The 21,708-nt window shown below is 45.0% G+C and overlaps 1 protein-coding gene across 1 annotated transcript in view; it reads right to left on the bottom strand.

Annotated features, from left to right (window-relative positions):
* PEBP4 (phosphatidylethanolamine binding protein 4) overlaps positions 1–21,708 on the bottom strand; it is a 206,956-nt gene that overhangs the window by 99,998 nt on the left and 85,250 nt on the right. Inside the window, exon 3 of the mRNA XM_011366639.1 lies at positions 3,633–3,731. Within this exon, the coding sequence (XP_011364941.1) occupies positions 3,633–3,731 (99 nt within the window). The remainder of the gene's footprint in view (positions 1–3,632; positions 3,732–21,708) is intronic.

Here is a 21,708-nt window from a genome sequence, read left to right as displayed (position 1 = left end):
AGGCCGAGAAGGATACACACTTTATGTATCAGTCCCTGCCTGCTCGAGCTGCAGCCTCCTTCTTCTGCCTCACCCGAACGGGAGCCCTTGGAGGGCAGAGACAGCCAGCCTCTGATTTGTCTGCGTCCGTAACCTCAGAGCTAGCGTGGTGCCTGACTTCAAGCAACAACGATAATATCACGATGAAAGGCCATTCAGAGCTTTGGGGATTCAGAGCTTACTATACATTCTGTGTACTGTTCTAAGTGCTTGACTTAAAATAACTCATTTAAGCTTCCTAACAACAGTATGAGGTAGGGACTGATGCCCCCCACTTCACGAGTCAGCATACTGAGACACGGGTTGAGCAACTTGCCCCCTGAAATCGCATACCTAATACAGGTAGGTTCAGATTAGAACTACAGCAGTCTGGCTCCAGATTCCTTGCTCTTCAGCTCTATGTCATAGCAAATAATGGTCAATCCATGTTTTTGGAATTAAAGCAACAAAGGGTACCATGCATGCCTGGTCCCTACTGATGGGCTTCTGTCCAGTTCTTAGATTAATTTAAAAACGACTCTGTCCTAGACCCTGCCAGCCTTTCTGTGTGGGGGCTGCAGATGCTTCCTTTATTCCTAAGAACTGGCTGCTCTCCTGTTTTAACCTGCACAGAGAGTCTCAAAATTGTCCCTACCAAGGGGGTCCCCCAGGCACGGCCCAGTCCACCACCCAGTTAGTCCTGGGCCCCTAATATCTAGGCCAGCCGAGGTGCCACCAAGTTTGCCTCTGTGGCCATTGTGAATTGCAGGACCACTGTCACTCCATGTCTGCAGTGACTTTATGGTATGCCTTATTGCTGAGGCTACTAACTGCTGAGAGTAATGATAATATGTAGGGTTTACTTTTATGAGGTTCAAAACTCAGATGCATTTAATTTACCAAGATAGCATCCCCTGGAGAGGTTGCCCAGACCATCTACCCAGAAAAGGTAACTGGAAGTAGGGTCCTGGCATGGTGAGGGAAGCACAGAAATCATGTTTCCTGTCCTGTGGAGAGAGTGTGGTGGCCCCCCTCTGCCATAGTGGAGCTGATGGGAGCCACGTGCTGTGAACCCAGACCACACGGAACGGGAGGAAGGGCGTGCGGTTTGGAGTTGGGGTCGTGGATTGAAGACCCACCTCTACAACCCACTAGATGAGAGACTGTGTCATTCAATTGCTCTACGTCTTGCTTCACCCATCCAAAAAATGGGGATAACGCCCAGTTCACAAAGTGATTTTGGGGATCAAAAGGAAGTTTCAAAGTGTTTTTCGTTTGAAAATTGCTCCACAAATTGGGTGATATTAACGACAACCAAGGCATCCTGACATGGAACTCTTCAGTTTTCCTTCAAGCTGCTGAACTACCCCTGGATGCCTGTTAAACTCAGACGCTGCATCCTCTCCAGACTGACTGAAGTGGTGCCCAGGAATCTGCATTTTTACAAGCTGATTCGAATGTGCTCTAATATTTGAGACCACTCAGCAGCAGCTAACACCTACACAAAGGAAATGCTTCTGGATGTGATTAGAGCTCTGTCTTCCTTTGGCCAAGGGCCATAGCCTGAGACCCAAATGGGCCTGGTTTACGTGGGCTTTGGGGCTGATGGAATTCGGGGGCTGGTGGGCAGGCCAAGCAGATACAGCTGAGAGCCCCTGCTTCCTGCTGGCCCCTCAGATCATGGAAAGTAGGTGAAAATGTGACTGAAACCCAAGCCTCCACCAGCCTGAATGGGAAGGCTGAGGGCCGCACCCGGGCAGGTGGCCGTGGTAAGCTCTGTGGTTTAGCGGTCTTGCCGGACAGCTGCCACCTGCCACCTGCCACCTGCTCTACTTCTGACCTGGGCTACTGAGGCAGAACCCATATCTGCACCACAAGGCTTATGTGAGAGAACTGTCTCGAGTGAGTATTGGGGTGAAGGCAGTGGCCGGAGGGGATTTTGGGCTTGTTAGAGAGACAGCCTCGTGGCCCCTGGGCCCCTCGGTGCTGAAGTTTTTCCATCTACTACAGCTTCCGATCTCAGAATTGCCCAGTAGAACCCTCTTACAGAGAGCCTTGTGCAGGGGGTGGACTATAAATGTGACGTCCAGGGCCACACTCTTTTCTTGAGAGTTTCAGCCTCTTGTGACTGTCAGGGAGTCCCAGGCACAGAGAATGGCAACACTCTGGCTTGGGACAGGATCCAGCATCTTTCTGTTTTGTGCCCTCAGTTCCCCTCCCTGCCCCGATGGCATGAAACTCCAGTTCTGCCCCTTCACATGCTTATGGTATTCCCAAGGCTCTTCGTCAGGCCGAGGCGGGGCTTGGAAGGGCAGTGTGGGAGCTTTCCCTCGGGACCTTGTTCACCTGAACATTTGGCAAAGGGCCTGTGGTCACTGGGAAGGGTTAGGTGCCAGGGTAACTCTCCCATGCCCGGACGCTAATGGCCGTGAGAACTGCCTTGCTCAGGAGTGTCAGTAACTAGTTCAGAGGACACCCCTATTTCTGCCCCATAGCTCTAGAAGGAAGAACACAAGTTCCTTATATCTGGCGCCCTCTATGTTTTCCAAAATGCTCTCAGTATGATGCTTTTGCATTGGATCATCATGACGACTGCCTAGAGGGAGTAACAGGGCTCTTACTTTACAGACAAAGACCGTCCAGAGAGATTTCAAGTGACTCGATAAAGTCAATGAGTTGGAAACCAGGCAAGCCTGAATCCAAACTTCACATTTCTAGTTCTGGGTTCCCACTACCTAACGAGATCGATGCCCTTGCACGCTATGCAAAGGTCATCCATGGGCTTTGTAGGCAGAGATGCACAAGTGCTTGAAGCTAGTGGGGATTTTCCCAAAGTGCGGTGCCAGGCACTTGTGAACAAAATGTTCCCTAGTCAAATGAGATTGGAAAATAAGTGCATACTATATAGCGCGTATTAAAATATTGAAAGCTCTAAAAAGCCCTTCAGTGAGGAATGGGGTTAAGTCAATTTAACCCATAACTTGTCTGGCAGTAGAACCTTTCCCCTCCCCTGCAACATAATGCCTATTGACAATCTACTAGATTTGTGTTCCTCAGACCTGCTCCTTCACAAATATGACAGCAAAGGGACAAAGACGAAGAGAAGCCATTTGTTCCGGTCAAGGAAGAGAAATTGCCACGCCTCCTCCATGCCCCAGGGGAGCAGGGGCTCCTGCAGGATCCCCCCTTGCGGGCCGTTTTTGTTTCCCGGCTTGCCCGGATTCCCCCGGTTGCCCTTGGTTCTGGGCCCTTGGCTTTGTTTTGCGGGGGCCATTTTTTCGTTTTTTGGAATTTTTTTGGTTCGTTTTTTAATTCTTCGTTGGTTTGAATTTGGCCTTGGGGGGGTTTTTACACTGCAGAAATCAGCAAATACTACAAATCAGGGCTCCTTCCCCTGTGATCCTGAGAGCCCATTAATCTGTGCACCACTGATCCTAGGACATTTTTTTGAAATTATTAGAAAACTTGAGAGGGGCTGTGACAGCTAGGTGCTGGGGGCCACCTGACACAGAAGTCCTTGCTCATCGGGGTCCCCAACCCTCGTGAGTAAGAGCTGAGAACTGCACAGAATGATAACCCCAAATAAATCAGAAAGTGCCTCCTAGCCTGCTTACCTTGATATTTGTCACCAGCCAATGTCTCCAGAACCGAGCTTTGGGGAAAGACTTGCTAGGGGCATCTGGGTCCACCATCACCAGGATATAGGTTGCATCCTGTAACACATTCACCAAAAAGAAATGTAGCATCATGGCTAGAATCCTGATAGAAAAACTATCAGGTGCAGACCCTCCTTTTACCTCTATTCCAGCTGAGAATGGCTGACCAATCCCTATAGCTTCCGGCTCAGGTCATCCTGGTTCTCATGATATCGCTCTTATGTCACATGTTTATTTCCAGAGAAATAAAGTCTATGAAGAAGACAGCTTAATAATTTGGCTTCCTCTTTATGAAGGAGAATAAATCAAACAAGCATATTTGCTAAGCACTGGAAGTCTCTAGCATCGTGCTAGGTGCTATGGAAGAAATGAAGAAACCTAAAACAGGACTTCTGCTCTAAAGAATTGTAGTTGGAGTGACTTATCCATTAATTCAGCAAATACAGGAGAACTGACTCTGGATCAGGAATCATACTAATTAAAATAAATACTAGGATTCATTATCTCTTCATTCATTATTCCTTCAGCAAGCATTTACTGGACACCTAGTGTGCGCCTGAAACTGTTCTAGGTGCTAAGAATCCAACAGAGAATAAAGACAGTGTGATCCATACTCCATACTTTCAGGAAGCTTTTATTCTAGGTAAGAAACACAGATTTAAAAACAAACAACAAACAAACAAACAAACAAAACAAAAAACCCACCCCTGCCTCAAAAAATCCCAAGAAAATATCAGCTTGTGATTAGTGATCAGCCATGATTAAAATAAAATAGGGTAGGGTGAGCCAGAGTAAGCATCCCGAGAAGAGGAAACAGCTTCTACAAAGGCCTACAGGTGGGAAAAAGTTAGGGTCTGAGCAATGGAAAGAATGCCATGTGGCTAGGGGCAAGCAATGGGGGGAACAGACCTGGCAGAGTTGGAGCGGTGGGCAGGGCTAGACCACAATGACTTTGTAGCCCAGATGAAGAGTAGGGGCGTATTCTAAGTGCAATGCAGAACTATTGGAGGGTTTTAGCCAGGAGACTAAATAAAGAGAATGGTATGCTCTGATTTACATTTTTTTAAAGATTGTTTGGGTGGCTGGGTGGAGAATAAATGCTTGGCGGGAGGCAAAGCCAGTTGGGAGGCGACTGCAGTAGTACAATGCAGGTGATGGCGTCTTGGACTAGGATGGTAGCATGGGAGACGACAATAAGTAGACAGATTAAGGAAGTATTTTTAGGTAGAAGGAAAGAGACTTGCTGATGATCTAGACCGTAGGGCAGTGAGGAAGGGATGGGGAAAGAGAAATGAAGAACGAAGCCTGGGTTTTTGGTTTGACCAGCTAGGTAAATGGTGCCGTTTAATGACACAGAAAACACCTGGAGAAGAGAATGTTTAAAGGAGGACATCAAGAGTCCTGTTTTAGACATGTTAAGTTTAAAATGCTTCTTAGAAGACAAGTATGTAAGTCAGAGTCTGGAGTTTAGGGGAGAGATCAGGATTACAGGAGTCATTTACATTTATATGTAAATCTAGGAGTCATTTACATATAGACGGTCCTAAATCCATAGAATAATGAGATTATTCATGGAGAGGTTAGACGTGGAGAATAAAACAGTTCTCACGACTGAACTCTAGAACGTGCTAACATTAAGAAGAGATTGCTAGAGGAGACTCTAGCACAGGAGACTGTAGAATTAGGGAGGTAAGGGAAATGCCTACGGAGTAGATATTCTGAAAGCCAAGACAGAAAGCGTTTCAAGAATGAGGACGTGGTCGACTGTGTTGAATGTAGCAGAAAGGTAGAGCAAGATGCAGACACAGATGTGACAATGTGATTTGACAACTTGGAAATCGCTGTTATCTCGGCACGACCAATTTCAGTGGAGTAGAAAGGACTGAGGTTCGATTGGAATAGGTGGGGACGAGACGGGAGATGAGGAACTGGAGATAGTTATTAACGATGATTTTAAAAGAAGTTTTGGTGTGAAGGACAGCTGAGACAGGGAGTGGTTGTTATTAGTGCGGAAGGAAGAGTCAAAAGATCTTTTAATTTTATTCTTATTTTTTAAGAGATGGATGACAGGCACGTTTGCAGGCCAATGGAAATGATCCGATGGAAAGGGAGATATAAATGGTAGAGAGAAAAAGGGGATCATTACAAGAACCAAGACCCTGGGAAGTGGCAAAGGACTGGATTCAGAGCAAAAGTGAGGCTCAGCCTTTGGTGGGAGCAGAGGACAGGGGCTCCAATGCAAGGGAATGGGAGGATGTGTGGTGAGGAGTAAGAAAATTGTCTTCTGGTTGCTTCTATTTTCTCAGTGAATTAGCAGGTGGGTCTTAGAAGGATTAGAGGTTGTCTGGCGACAGAGAAGAAGTTGTGCAATAGTCATTTTGGAAAGTAAGAAACTGAATAAACCAGAGGTCTGTAGAAAGGTTACTAGGTAATACTACATTCCACTGTTGTGTGCTTTTTAACTGTGCATTCGCAGGCATGGAATAAGTGGTAGTCGGGTTTAATTTGTATAGGGACTTAGACTGGTAAGTACGAGGGGAGGAGAAGGTTGTGAGAGAGGAAGAAGCGAGCAAGATGAATAGAGAAGACTTCTGGGCCTCCTCTCGATCTGAAGGGAGAGACAGACATAGATGTAACTGCAGTTCCACGTGCCTGAATCGAGGGGCATTTACTGACTACTGAGGGAGCACAGCAGAGGGAGCCTAAACCTCTCTACCTCGGGAGTCCAAGAAAGTTGCACAGAGTTATCTTTTGAACTTACTCTTGAAGAATGAGCTGGTAAAGGGTCAGGAAAAGGAATCAAAAGGCAAAGGGGAGGGTCTGTGCAAGGCACGAGGGTGCTTGGGGGATGGCCAGAGTCTTGGTGTGCTGGAATCCAGGGCATCTAGAAAGGAAGGGTAAATGACAGAGCTGAAAGGTTACTGGAACCAGGTAACAGAAAGCCTTACATCTTAAGTTGTTTAGAATTTGTTTGGCAAGGGGAGCCACTGAAATTGTTTGAAGAGATAACTGGTGTGATTAAATGTGTGCCGTGGAAAGGCACACGATGTGGATGAGTAAAAGACTAAAAGTAGAGTGAAAAAGAAAGACAACTGGAATACTCCGAAGAGAGGTTCTGAGGGCCTGAAAATTCAAGTACTAATAGAGAAAGGAGAGGCATCTGTACTGTACAATCAACAGCATGAAGTGACTACTGGAGAGGGCGGATGCCCGCAGGAAACAGAGATGTCTAGGATGATGCTGAGATTCTGTCTCGGGCAACTAGGTGTATATCAGGAGTAACAAATTTGGGAGAAGGTGCGTTTGGTGTTGAAACATCCTTTTAAGGATGTACCTTAAATGTAACTACGAGGCTGAAACTCTTTTAAGACTTGGCATGTGGGTGGGGGGCATGGGGATGAATGAGATCGTCAGGGAGAACTTGTAGAGCGAGAACAGAAGAACCACTAGCGTGGGACTCAGGAACTCAGAGAGGGGGGAGGGGCCAGACTGAGAAGAGAATTAGGGGGAACCAGGGAACATAGTGTCATGGACACCAAGAGAAAAAAAGGTTCCAGGAAGGGGTGGGGCCGGGGTCAGTATAACAGAGCCATCAAGGAATAAGGGCCATTGGCTTTGACAATTGGAGGATCACTGGCAACTTTCCAAAGATGAAATTTTTTTAAAGAAAAACACTGATTATTGAATGTTAATATCCAAAAGAATCAGTGAACCACATATTAGATACTATGGGAAATTAGTCAGAGAAAATGAAGATAAGCCCACTAAAATTTTCAAGAACTCAGAAGAAAACGATAAAGAGATGAAAATATTAGTGGGAAAATAGAATTAAATCATAAATTGCCCATCTGTGAATTTGTGTGTGTGTATGTGAATTTGTGTGTGTGTATGTGAATTTGTGTGTGTGTGTGAATTTGTGTGTGTGTGTGTGTGTAATCCCACTAGAATCCCAGAGAGAAAAAAACTGTCTAATTGATACATCCAGGAATTGGTTCTAGCCAAAGTAATAAGAAAATAAAAAGAAACAAAGTGTAAATACTGTAAAAGAATAAATAAGACTGTCTATCTGTTCTGTCTTTAAATTTTTTTCCACATGACACGATTAACTATATGAGAAATCCAAAAGAATCAGTTGGAAACAATTATACTAATATTCAGTAAAGTGAGTTGTTACGAAATGCACACAAAATGAGGACTTTTTTACAGACTAATAATGGTCAGTTAGAAAGTATACTTTAAAAATACGATTTATAATTTCAATAAAAATATAAAATATCTAAGAAGAAACTTGATGAAAATTTAAGACTTAAACAAAGAAAACAAAAACGTTACTGATGTACATAAAAAGAAAGCTTGAATAGATGGAGAGAGACCTACTATGCTGAAATAATCATTTGCAAATATGCCAATAATCCTTTAATTAATTAGTTTATTTAACACAATTTCAATCAAAATCCTAAGTAGATGGGTTGAGAACTTCAAGAAATGATTATAAAGCTCAGAATAAATGCAAAAAAATTTAGCCAAGGTAATATTTTAAAAAATTGATTTTTGTAGATATTAAAATATATTATAAAACTACAATAATTACAATGTGGTGTTGACTAAAGAATAAATAAGCAAAGGAAGCAAAATAGAAAATCTAGAGATAAACTCATGTTCTTAATATCAGTGTATTTAATACATGATCAAATGATCATTAACTGTGTGTTATTTAATATATGATTAAGTTATTTCAAATCAGTGGGGAAAGGATTATTTTATAAGTGCTATTGAGACAGTTGGTTCACTATGTGAAATATTCTTCAGCCTCTATTTCTCTCTCAGTTACCAAAAAACTTCCAGATTTAAATGTAAAAATGAAAAGAAATTCTTTAAAAACTGATTTGATAAAATTAAAGTGAGTTTATATAATGGAATACTCGGTTGGAGTTAGATCTTTATATTTTAATATGGGAAAATGTCCAAAAAATGGGAAAATATCCACAATATACTAGTAAGTGAAGTAGTAGAATAGTTTGTATATCTAAAATGTGCAAGAAACTATATATCTAACTATATATATTTACAGATATATTTGCATATGCATGGAAAATGTCTGGAAAAGTACACCCCAAACTGTTAAGAGTAAATGACAAGAAGGAAAAGATTGATATATTTAACTGGATATGATTTTGAAACTTTCCTATGACAAAGAAAAGCAAAATAAGAATCAAAACAATAAGCCAGGAAAAATCATTTACGAGACCTATGAAAAAAGGGTTAATATCCTTAATAAATAAAGTACTTTTAAATCAATAACAGAAAGACTAATAACCCAAAGAAAAAAGAGACAAACAAGATAAATAGACAATTCATAAAATAAGAAATACAAATGACCAATAAATGTACGAACAAATGTCTGATTTCATTAGTAATCAAAGATATGAAAATTATAAAATAAAATCTCATTTTGGCTATAAAGTCGACATATATTTTTCATGTTTATCCCCAGAGTTTTTAAGGTATATACAAACAATGGGTAGGTTACCAAACCTTATGTAATATATGATCTTATTGTCTTTGCTAATCAGAAGACCAAAACATATATCATGCAGCCAACTCATGTGAGGGATGGGTCAGCATGGCACAAGAGTGCTCATTCCCAGAGGCGGACCCACATGCCACCCCCTCTCTGTAACTCAGAGGTGCCCAGGCAGAGGGGCTTTCCAAACACGGACGTGAACTCTAGAGGCTCCAAGACCCTCTCCCTCCAGCTTGCCATGTGGGGAGTCTGTGTGCGTCTGCCCCTCCCAGAGAGGATGAGTGAAAGTATTCCTTGGACAGATTATGACGGCATGTCAGTAGTCAATCTCAAACCCTCAGTAGTACTGAGCATAGTGCCATGAGAAGGTGGGACCTGTAATAATCCTGTCTTTTATTTTCTGATACTTTGACATCTGGGGCCTTGCTGACCCTGGAGAGGCTGCCAATTCCCAGAGATAGCACGCACTCACCAGAGAACATGCTTTCAAATGCAAACCTACCAACCCAGAGCCTACATCCTGCACCAGCGGTCCCCAACCTTTTTGGCAGCAGAAACCGGTGCTCCTATGAGAATCTAATGCCTGATGATCTGAGGTGGAGCTGAGGTGGTGATGCTAGCGCTGGGGAGCAGCTGCAAACACAGATGAAGCTTCGCTGGCTCACCGCCGCTCACCTCCTGCTGTGCGGCCCGGTTCCTAAGAGGTCTGCGGCCCAGGGGTTGGGGATCCCTGCCCTACACCACCACCTCCATTATCAGGCTCAACCACTATTCCCCCTGACATAATTGTTTCAGGGCCAGGTACCAGACAACTCAGGGTAGCCCCCATGCCCCTGAGCCCACCAGAATTACTCAAATTAGCCAATCCTAAACCTATTTGCCCTGCTTATCCTGCCTCACCTGTTTCTTCCCACAAGTCACAATAAAGGCTCTCACCCATGCTTTCCCTGTACTCCCTCTGCCTCCTGACTGACCCTGGTGCTCCCCATGTGGCCCCGGGAGGCCTGCCGTTACTCCTGTTTCTAAGGACCTACGAGTGTAAACTTCTTCCTTCGTGATCATCATTTCTGTCTGTATGTCTTACCAAACCCAATCAAAACCAACCCCGGGTACATTTTAGAACAGGGCCCTTGACTCCTTATAACTTAGATATCCATCCAGCCCATTTGGAGACCACCACAGGAAACTGGGGGGTGTCTACCATTGCATTTCTCTAATTTTTTGATATAATTATGGATGTGGCTTGTTGCCTACAGCACTTGTTTCTGAATGGGAGATTGAGATGGCCTGCCAAGGTTAAGGTTCATGGCCAAGTTGAGTGAAGAACCATCTTCTTCCAGGCGGTAGTTCTCACCCCTGACTCAGTATTAGAATCACCAGGTAGCTCTTCAAAGCTACCAAGCCTGGACCCTTGACTTAAGAAGTCCAGAGTGGGTCCTAGGCATCGGTGTGACCCGGAAGTTTCCCAGGTGACACTAATGTGGAGTTAGGGGTGAGAACTACAGTCCTAAAGTCTGGTTCCCCAAAGTCTTTGATCAAATCTGCCACTGACTGAAATCTAGGTTTCTTTCTTTCTGTTTAGTGCACTGTCAGGAAAGATTGTGTGTCCTGACCTCAGCTAGGGTCCCTCATGCCTGGGGCCTGAAGATTAAGGGGCTCAGGCACCAAATCGAGAAGCTGAAGTCACCAGCACAAGTCACCCTCCGCTCCCACTGTTCATTATCATATTGGTCGGAATACAAATTTAGACTATAGTGGGTTGGTTTGTTTGAACCTCCCCCGCAAAGTTCTGTATGGGAAATCTAGTTAAGAGCCTTCTTCCTGGGGGAGGTTGAGTACAACAGCTGTCCCCCACCAGGGCTGATGGTCCTCCCCAGGATGCAGTCTAGCATTGCCCCTTGAGCCTAAAGCCTTTCCTTCCCAAAGACTGACTCACATTTCAGGCTGGCGTCCAGAAGGACAGCCTTTCTCTCCATAGCTGCTGAGAGATACTTCCTGGGCTGTGTGGACAGAGGCACCTTGACCTGGGAGCAGGGGCTCATGTCACACTTTGACACGTTTGGGAAGAGGTGTTGTGTAGACACTGTGGATCTGGTATTCTTCTTCCTTGCCTTTCTCAACTATAGAGGCTGGAAAGCTAGAATACTGGACTTCTCAGCCTCCCCTGCACCAAGGGGAGGCCATGTTCTGGCCAAGAAGATACAGGAGAAAGGTCTCCTGAATGAAAGAAAAGAGTTCACTAGGAGAAAACCCTTGTTGCCTTTGTCTCTTTACCCATTCTCCTTCTTCCTGCCCGGAATATGGCTATGATGTTAGATGTGCAGCAGCCATTCTGTGACCAAGAGGGGACAAGCATGAGGTTAAAGGCCTATGTACTAAGTATGATGAAGTAGAAAGATGGGAAAAACCTGGGTCCTTGAGCGGCTGAATGCACCTGGATTGCCAGCCCCTAGACTCGCTCTTGCATGGAACAAACCCTTAAGTTCCTGTAGAAGGAATTTTTCTTCTTCCTCATACCCAAAAATGTTCCCACCTGATGGATACATCAGTTTTCTGTGCTCATTTTGTCAAGTGAGTGCCAGAGGTCGCTCTTCAGAAAGGCATCTCAATGTCGTAAAAGGATTACTCCAGTAAATGACAGAAGGCCTGAATCTGAGACTGAGTTGTTTTGTTTAATAGGCTGAGTGTTTGGGGCTAAGTTATCTGCTCTCAGTTTACTGATCCGCAAAACAGCAATACTGTGTGTCTCACACACTGGGCTATTCTAAAAAGGAAATGAATTAATAGTGAGGATAGCGCTGGCGGGGGCGGCGGCGGGGGGCGGGGGCGGGGAAGAGGGGTTACACCGTCATAGGGAGAGTGGCAGTCAATGAGGAAAAATAAAGATGATTTGGCAAGGGCTGGATGGTGATGTCGGAGGCGGCACGTGATATGGATCCGAGTCAGTTAAGGCTATAATTTGATGTGGCCAGAGTCACATTACTGGAACAAGGGGCAGCGTAGGATAAGTCCTCTAAATAGAGATTAGTATTCTGATGAAAAAATCGAGACTCAGAAGGATCAGAGGATCTGTCTGAGGAAATATAGTTGAGCGATGTGAATCCTACCCAGTCACTGTGCAGCCTTGGGCAAGTTGTCTAAGCTTTCTGGGCCTCAGGTTCATTACCTATACACAGAGATTATAATCATCATCATGCTTTTCTCTTAGATTGCTATGCACACTGACTTAATAAATGGCTTAGAATGGTGCCCATAACATGATAAGTGATCAATAAATGCCAGTCGTTGAAAACAAGTGAAAGGCTTCTCTGGGATTTAAAACCATGTCCCTTATCTTCCAATTCCGCCCTCTTCTCCCTGCTCAGACGGGCAGGCACAGGTTAAGAGGAAGAGGGATAGATTTGGGCTTGACTGTTACTTGCAACAATACAGTATTTGTTTGTGTGTTGCAAATGCCTCCATACCTAAGTCTCTGGACACTTGTGTAATTTAAAACATACATACTACAAAGATGTACTTATTGGCAACACGTTCCAGCATCTCTGAATCAAGTGCCTTCTGCCACCGCGCTGCCCAGTCCTCTGGGGATGACGATCCCTCCACAGCATCTGCTTGCTCAAGATGGCTGGGGGAAGGAACGCTCTCGCCTGGCTCAGCGGGTTCTGGGGTTCTGGCTGCGTGCCACGGGGATGAGGGCGGTGGTGAGTGGTGAGTTCAAATCCTGCTGAGTTCACTGTACTCTACCCACTCCCCAAAGCCCACACTCTGTCCCTCTGGCCCACTGAAACTTTCCTGTCTTAATAAAGCTGAGGGACTTATTTAAATTTCAAAGTCTCCTCCGCAGCCAAGCAGGCAGCAGAAATCATTGCGTGTCAGGTGAGGAATGAAGATATTATCTGCTCTGCATTGGAAGCGGGGAGGAGAGGAAACCGAAGGAAGGGAAAGGAAAAGGAGAGCTCGTAAGCAACATAGAGTGTGGAGGGTCCTTTCTCTAATCTAATTAATTATCTACCTCTAAGAGCTATAGTCCCGTCCACCCCGCTCACCAGTTCCTCCTCTGACGCCTATTTCTGTGAAAGGCAATACCATTTGTCAGCCATCAGATCTAAAATATGAATCATCTTTTGACTCTTCCCTCTCCAATCACGTTCGGTTCTTTATGATTTCCAAGTTTAGGGTCTCTCTAGGATCCACTCTCACCTTTCTTCATCCTCTCTGACTCTCTTAGGTGAGGTCTGAACTAGCTTCTGCCTCTGCTGTTCCAACAGCCTCCCAGCTGGCCTTCTGACCTCTCGACTCCCTCCCTACTCATTTGTACTGACTTCTATTGTAGTAATCCAGTGGAGTCTTGACAAACCAATTCTTAAAAAAAACAAAGGAAGGAAAAAAAGAAGGAAGGAAAAAAAGAAGGAAGGAAAAAAAGAAGGAAGGAAGGAAGGAAGGAAAAAAAAGGAGAGAGGGAGGAAGATACACCCTGATCTCCAGTGCTTGCTCATTTCTGTGAGTAAATTTCACATCCAAGCTACCAACATGAGGTCACAGAATTGGCTTTTGCAAGCACACAACTGCCCAATAATCTTCCCAAGGAACAGCTCACCACAGATGCATGACTTAAATATAAACTTTGTAACCTGGCATTGGACGCCTTTTATGGCTTGCTTTCAATCAGCCTGCCAACTGACCCCGCCACAGCCCCTCGTGTGTCTCCGCAGACTGGGGATGGTTCTGACCTCCAGCATGATTCTTGCTTCCCCACCTTTGTCCCCACTAGAAAGTCAATCCCATTCTTCAAGACACATCTCAAATGCCGCCCACCTCCTCTGTGAATACTTCTTCTAAGGCCCTTCAACCAGATAAGCTATCCTTGCTGTAGAACCCCAGCAGCATTTTGTTTGGAGCTTTGTTGAGGCACTTATCGTGGTCTGCTGTGTATCTGATTGTATGTGGGCTTCTCCTGGTCTCTCTTATTAGATTATGATTTTCTTGACGGTAGGGGCTATTATTATTTCTTTGTTGTTCCTGAAGTGCCCGGCGTATTTTCTTACACACATTAGGTGCTTAAGAAATATTTGTTGAAATAAACGTACCCATTTCCTCTGTCAGGATAAGACGTAGTTTTCTTTTCGTGTTGCTAGATGCTAGACTGGCCTTTTGTATTGCTGTCCCCAACACTGCATTGCTTGCTATGGAGCCTTGCCTTTGTCCTCCTGGACCTTGGTCTGGGGGAGCTGAAGCCCCTGGCTCCTGAGCCAGGCCTCTCACTCACCATCTGCCTCCCAGGAAGTCAAGATCAGCCCAGCCAGACCCAACACTTCCTGCCCAGGGCATGGATGTAAAGCTCCGGTTGGGCTGGCTCTTCTCTAGGGCCAGTTTGCCTAGAAGCTAGGTCTGGGCCTCAGCCAGCCCAGGAAACTTAGCATTTGAACTAGAGCTAGGGCAGATCTGCTAGGCCTGGAGCTGAGCTGTGGCTTGGCCTCCTCTGCTCTTGGCCTGAGCCATGGCAGTCGCCAAGGCCCCTAGTGTGAAGGAATTTGAGTTCTAACTTTAGGTGGCTACGTGGCTGATGGCTGTGTTTGTGAATATCTCATTCCTACTTTGGTCGCCCAGCTGGTGGGAACAGAACGGGTAGTCATGGGACTGTCATCATGTGCTGTCCAGGTTAACATGTAGCATTTCTATTACTATTAACAGACTTTCTGCTCCTCACTCCATCTGTTCTCTGAAATAATTGCAGTTGTACAGACCATGCCTTCGCTACAGGCAAGCTCTGGGGAAGAGGATAGTGCTTTTATGAGAAAAAAAAAATGTGTTAAAAAATAACAGCAAACACGAGAAGAGAGTGGGAATGGAGCTAACAGCAGGTTTCCAATTTCTTTCAGATTCCGGCCTGTAAAGGTGGCGTTTTCACACTTGTTTGGGGTGACCAAGCCCAGCCAGATGGGGGTGAGTGGCTGGGCTGGTGGCTCAGACTTTTGGGGGTGGTGTTGGTCACCAGGAGAGTCAGCTCCAGGTGTGGCGGGTAGACCCATGGTCAGGCTACCCAATGAGAAGATGCTGAGAAGGGTGGGGCCCTTAGGAAGAGACAGCAGCATTTCAGATGGCATGGTGCACCCTGCTTGAGGGAGCTAGGTGGTATCAAGGCCTGGAGGAAATGCTGGGGAATGGAGATGGGCTGGTGGGGAGGGAGAGGTTTGAGCTAAACGGCTGGGTCTGTCTGGGCCTCTGATTCTCCACACACACGGTGGGAGGGGATCATCTCAACGTCCTTTTCTGTTTGGAAGGGCTATTAGGAGGATGGATATGTTATTACAAAATATTAACAATTCTTCTTACCGAGAGTCAAGAGAACGATAATGACGATTAAGACTTGGTATGTGAAATACAACTTACTAAAAGCACAAAACAAATACTTATGGATTTGAAGCACTCTGATTTGTAAGCATAGTGTGTTGGGTTTCTGTCTTTTTGTGGGGTGCTGAACGAGGCATAACCGTGAGTACAGTAACCCGATGGGTCTTTGTTCTGGAGCCTTCCTTCCAGCTTGGCCATGTGAGGGGCCCTCCTCTGGGTGCCACATCTTATCCAATGAAACTAAAAATGGTGGTCTTATCCCCTCACCCAACCTACCTCCCGCTGGATCGGTCAAGGAAGAGGTACTGTTGAGCTTTTCTAGGAGCGAATTTGAGGGGAAAAGGCAAAAATGAATTAAGAGGATACAGCCATGTGATCTCTAAGTCTTCTTCCAATTTTAAGGAAGTATTTTCCTTTGAAAGAAACTCACAAAATGCAACTCACAAAATGCAAATAGGACATTCATTGGGGAAAACTTTTTTTGTGTGTGGATTCAATACTATTCTCCAAACCCATAAAATGATTTTTTAAAAACGCATTTGGCTCAGGTAGAGAGTCAGAGGGACCACCATTTGATGATTGTCACGGTGCAAAACATTTTCCAGGTTTTGGGTAGATCTTACCTATCTTTCTTGTTTCGAATCACTCTCGAGACTGGTCAGAACATTCTAGATCTACTTTAAAACTAGATTCAGTGAATCACAGAGATTGGTGGGGCCTTACCTAGAATTTTCAAAATATATAGGATGAAAATATGATACCTTCAGCTGGGAGTCCCAAAAGAACCTGTTTTTTTTTTTTTAAATATAAAAGAATATTAATAAATTGGGAAGGGGAGGGTTTTCAGCTATTCCTACCTATTGGCAAAATTTTAGAGTTATACTGGGAAAATCCAAATCTTCTTTGGCCAAAGATTTGATTAGAAAGAATGACTCAGGTCCTTGAGAGAATTTCTAGGTTAAAGACTAGTTATATTATATTTATTTTTGGTGTGTTCGCTTCCACTGCCAGGCCTGGGACTGGCAGCTGGCTCTCAGGGTCTTCTGTATACATGAGACGTACAATAAATGTGCGTGCTGAATGCATAAATAAAATATATAACTAATGGAACTAACAGCTAAGGAGTTTACTACCAAGTAAATGCCTTTCCATAAAAAAATGAACCCTGGATGTGCAAATTGATATAATCCATAATTAAAGATTATCAAATGAATAATAGCTACCGTTAAGTGAGCCCTATTGTATTATATGCCAACCATTTCAAATCCCTTGCCTCCATTCATTCCATAGCCGACATAGAGTTTACCACTATTATTCCCATTTTAAAGATGAGGAAACTGAGGCTTCGGAAGGTTGAGTAACTTGTCCACGGGCACAGTATTAGTTACTGGCAGAGGGAAAAAACAAACCCGGTTCTGCACGATTCCAAAGCTGAGGCTCTGAAGCGCTCTGTTCTGCTGCCCTTTGAGGGGGAGGAAGTAGGATTTCTGTAAAGTGCAATCATGCCTCCTTAATCTGTGACAGTTCTTTGAGGGGGTAAATAAATTAGTGGGAAGGGAAATTGCATTTAGTCTTTCAAAAGCTTTTGACAAAATTACTTTCAAAATTAAGGACTTTTAATGCCAAATATTTTGTCATTGATAGGGAACAGATTAGAGACAGCAACAAACAAAGCCACAAAAGGATCTTTTTCTCTGCTCACTTCTAGATTAAATTCTTTTGGGGCTCCATTTTAGGCCTTTCATGCTACACCTTTATATAGATTGAATAACAGAGTAAGTATGCGATGAAACCACAGGTGATCAGATGATTGGGGGATCCCTTGGCAGGTGAAAATGCCCCCCAGATAGGGAGAGATCGAGGCTGACCCCGAGAGGCTGTGTGAGCGCACAGCTGTGGGCATGTGAGCTCTCGGGCAGGCTGGCGCCAGGCCAGGCCGTGGCAGAAAGAATCCTGGGTGCCTCTGAGAGGACAACTCAGACAAGGGTATCACAGTTGCTACAGACTGTTGCCTAAAGTCACCCGCCCAAGGGGTCTCTGTGACTCTGAAGGACAAGAGACGTTCGGGCTTAACTGGAAGGAAATGCAGAAAAACAAGCTTGCCGTGTTTGCGTAGAACCATCATATGCTTGCATGGAGGTGCTGTCCTCAGCTTTGAGTGCTGCAGAAAGAGGCCACTAAAATGGTCAAATATAAGGAATAAATGGAAGAAGAAGAAGGAGAGGTCGGATGAGGACGGAAGAAGATAAGGAATGATCCAAGTCTTTCAAATCACTCAGAGCACAAATGTTCAAACGGTCTTGGTCATCAAATCCTGGAAGGTGGAACTAGAGGGAGCTCTTGGCACTTGAAAAGGAAGCAGTACAGACAAAAGGAGAGGCTGACACACAGTGGTCGGCAGACTCTACTTCATTACCCAGGAGGTGAGACAGGTTGAAAATTCAAATTGCTCTTTAAAAGGTTTGGAGAAATCTATGGGACATTGGTGCACAATGGTTTCTTGGCTAGATTGTGACTTTTGGGAGGTGATAGCAGGCCTGATAGCAGAGAGAATCAGGGCCATTAAAAGTCTCTGGGTGCAGTGGCCAGAGGCAACATTGATCCACTTTGACCCAGACCAGGGTCCATTTTGACCCAAGGTGCCAATTCTGATGCTCTACTTGGGCTGAAGGAGTTAAGAAATATTACGCCTATATTCTGAGTAGAGAGTAAATATGGTTTACAAAAAGTAATTCCTGGTTCCTACAATTATATCAGCCCTGCCTTTCGGGGGTCGACAGGGAGAGCCTTAAAAATCTGAGGGTTGAGCAGGAGGAGCTTTGGAAAGCTGTTACGATAAAGTGGAAGGAGTGTGTCTCTGTGACAAGGCCAGGATCCCAATAGTCCTACGGAGTCACAGGGAGTGTGAGGAGCAGGGCCGGCTTCATGGGCCTGTGACCCGTGTGGCACTAAGAAGGGCAGTGCTTGGTTTAACGCTCTGTTGTTTCCATTTTTGAAATTCTTGATAATGTTTCAACCGGGACAGCTGCATTTTTATTTTGCACTGGGCCCACGTATTCTGTAGCTGGACCTGGTTAGGGGCCCCTCGGCTGGCATAATCATGGGGCAGGGGATGTCAAAAGAAGGCCAAGGAAGGAGGACTTTTGAGGCACCTCAATCCAAATGATACCAGGAAGTGGAACATGTGTAGAATGGACAGTTTCCTAGGCAACTAGTTGCTCTATCTAAGTGTCACACAAATGCTTTGCTAAAAACATTTCTTAATGGCAGAGACTAAAACAAGAGAAATTAGGCCCCGGGGAACCTGAGGGCACAACTGATGTTGCTCGCTGACCCGCTATATGGCCAATCCATGAACAGAATCATCCCGAAGAGAGGAAAAAATAGGTCTTAATGGGCTTGGTCTCAAGTGGATGTTTTGGGATTGAATGGCAGCCTTCTCATTTTCCTGGCCTTACCCCCAGAAATATGTGTTTTTTAGAAAGATTCTTAAGTAATGACTTTGGCTTATGACAAGGGCCACTTCTGAGTTCTCCGGGGAGCTTGAAGAGCTTAGATTCTGAGTCAGAGATGAGGATGACATTATGAAAGAAAAGGAGGAGACACAGAAGCCCCAGACCAGGCTGTACCTCTCCACGCCCCTCATCCCCCGTCGCCACGTTGAGTAATATTTCTAACAATCGCTTCCCTCCTGGGGGCCTCGTCCGTCATCAGAGCAAGTTAGTTATTTCAAATCCTCCTTACAAAGTACAAAGGTGCTGATTCTTGGTATAAACGTGGTTAAGTAAGAGAAAAAAAATACTAAAGAAATCATTAACCGTAGTGCTTATATTGTCTCAGGAATAGAGAAGAAAAAACCATGATGATGACCTCAAAAAAAACAACAACAAAACAACAACAACAAAAAAACCCCAAGGTCGAGTCCCCAGAAATTCTCCAGAGACATTTATGCATCTATAGACTGGCATTTTTCAGCTGAGAAAAAAAGGGAGTTGCTGTAAATTATGATATGATCATGCCACAAGGTAAGCCCAAATCACAAGGCTTTGCCTGGTCGGAAAATTTCAAGCATCCCTAGTTTCATATGCTTTTCCCCTCCATTTTCACTTAACTTATTCTACTTACTTTTTTCTTTTCCACTTAGAAAATTAATGCTGATGGGGCATCCAGGTGTTAAAAGAGAGAGAAGTCCTTTCTAGCTAAGGGATTTTAGAGGTGGGCCTCTAACCCGCTCACAGGGGAGCTGCCTTGCCCTTAGCAGGAGGCCAAGCATATCTGAAACCTGACCCTGATTCCACCTCTGCTCTCAACCTTGGTCCTTGGTGGATTGGACTGTGGTAACACTTGACCTGGGCAGGCACTCACTCCATAAACCACGCCAGCGTATGCCCTGGCACGAGAAAAGCTGGGCTGGGCCTACCCTATTCTGCCCTCAACACTTTAAACTAGGCCCATTAGCAAGGGGCACTCGAAGTCAGGGTCCCAGCAAGTCAAAGACATATGTGGGGGAGACTCATGAGGAGTGAGGGGGAACACAGTTTGCCACCCAAAATAGGCTTCTTTGGGATATTACTTTAAGCCAGTTGTTTTAAGAAACAAAAGACCCAGGAAGAACCTTTGACCTTCCCTCCAACTGCCTAAAAGAATTTAGATAGAGTACCGGCTCCAGGAAGGGAGCTATCATCATGGATCATTATAGTTTAACATGAACTTGGTGTGATAGACAGGGAGAAACCTAGCAAGACCCATTTGGTCAAAGTCCTCTCTGTGTCTCATTGTTAAAGATGGCCCAGTAAACAAATGTAAACCTTTGTTTATCAAACATTTGTTTCTCCGTCTCCATGTGAATTGCCTTCCTGTTCTTTGAAGTCCAAACCACTAGCCCCCTTTCTTTGTAGCCGAAGGTGGCATATCAGCTTCAACTGCCCAGAGCTGTCCCTGGGCCCTATGTTCTTATGGAACCCCTATATGTACATACATAATTAAATTGGATTATTTTTCTCCTGTTAATCTGTTTTATGTCATTTTAATTATTCTACCAGCCAGAGAATTAAGAAGGAAGAGGGTACGTTTTCTCTTCCCCACAGGAGCCAGAATCACCTGAGTCCCAGGGTGAGACAGCAGCACAGCGGGAATTCTGTTCCCAGGACCACCTGGGGCCTGCCAGCTTCTACTCCCTGTTTGGTCCTCACGAATCCCCCACATAAGCCTTCTTTTTCTTGGAGAGTAGAAGCAGGCTCTTCAGTGGAAGGGACATGACCTGAAGGAGAATTTTCTAAGAGTTAGCCTTAAGCAGACACAGAATGAGTTGCTTGGGAGTGGAGGTGGGGTGGGGGTGAAGATTAAGCTCACCACCATAGGGTGGGGATGTTGCAGGGGAAACTGATGTTGTGGGAAACTCCCATCCTGCCATCCTATGATTCTATGTGCATTGAAAGGCTGGTCTAATCTATATCCAGCTCTGTGGTCTATTGGGGGAAATGCTTTGCCATCTTTAAAGTTGACAATCCATCCATCATGGTTATTCCACCAGATTCGTCCTGCCCATAAGGTACCTCTCACTCCCTCCACCCCACCCCAACCTCTTGTCAGACATAATTTCTTTAGGAGTCTGTCTTCTGCCCAGACCATAGGCTCCGCTGGGCAAGCGGCTCAGTTATCCTCGGGACCTGGCACAATGTCTGGACAGGCATGGAATGAGTGCATGAACGAACACATAAATGAGTGACGTGGTCAGCAAGGCCTAGGTCGTATGGGCTCTCTGTTCCTTTCTTTCTGCTTGTTTGGATCGGACTTGCCCAGGGAATTTGATGGAAATGACCTATCAACACATACAGTGTTTGCTCAGCCCTTGCCTTGGGTTCAGACCAAGTACAGACCGCGCATGCGGGCTGCGACGGAGAGTAGCAGAGGCAACATAACTGGGCCTCAGGATGAAAGTAACATGGCTTCTACCCCTGGAAAAGATAGTTATCTCCATTCCCCATGCCCCAAGTCATATATTTTTCTTTACAACATTCCTTGGCTATAGGGAAGGCAGGTTGGGCCCATGCCTCTGAGGCAGGAAAAAAGGAAGTCTGTTCAAAGGCCTACCCTGGAGAAGTGAGGCTTAGAGCTGGAAGCTGGATCTTGAAGTTTCTACCAGTCAAATCCTCTATG

Source organism: Pteropus vampyrus, unplaced genomic scaffold (assembly GCF_000151845.1).
Source record: "Pteropus vampyrus isolate Shadow unplaced genomic scaffold, Pvam_2.0 Scaffold126, whole genome shotgun sequence".
Classification (NCBI taxonomy): Eukaryota; Metazoa; Chordata; class Mammalia; order Chiroptera; family Pteropodidae; genus Pteropus; species Pteropus vampyrus.
The sequence above is the reverse complement of the archived record's forward strand: the minus strand, read 5'-3'. Positions and strand labels throughout refer to the sequence as shown.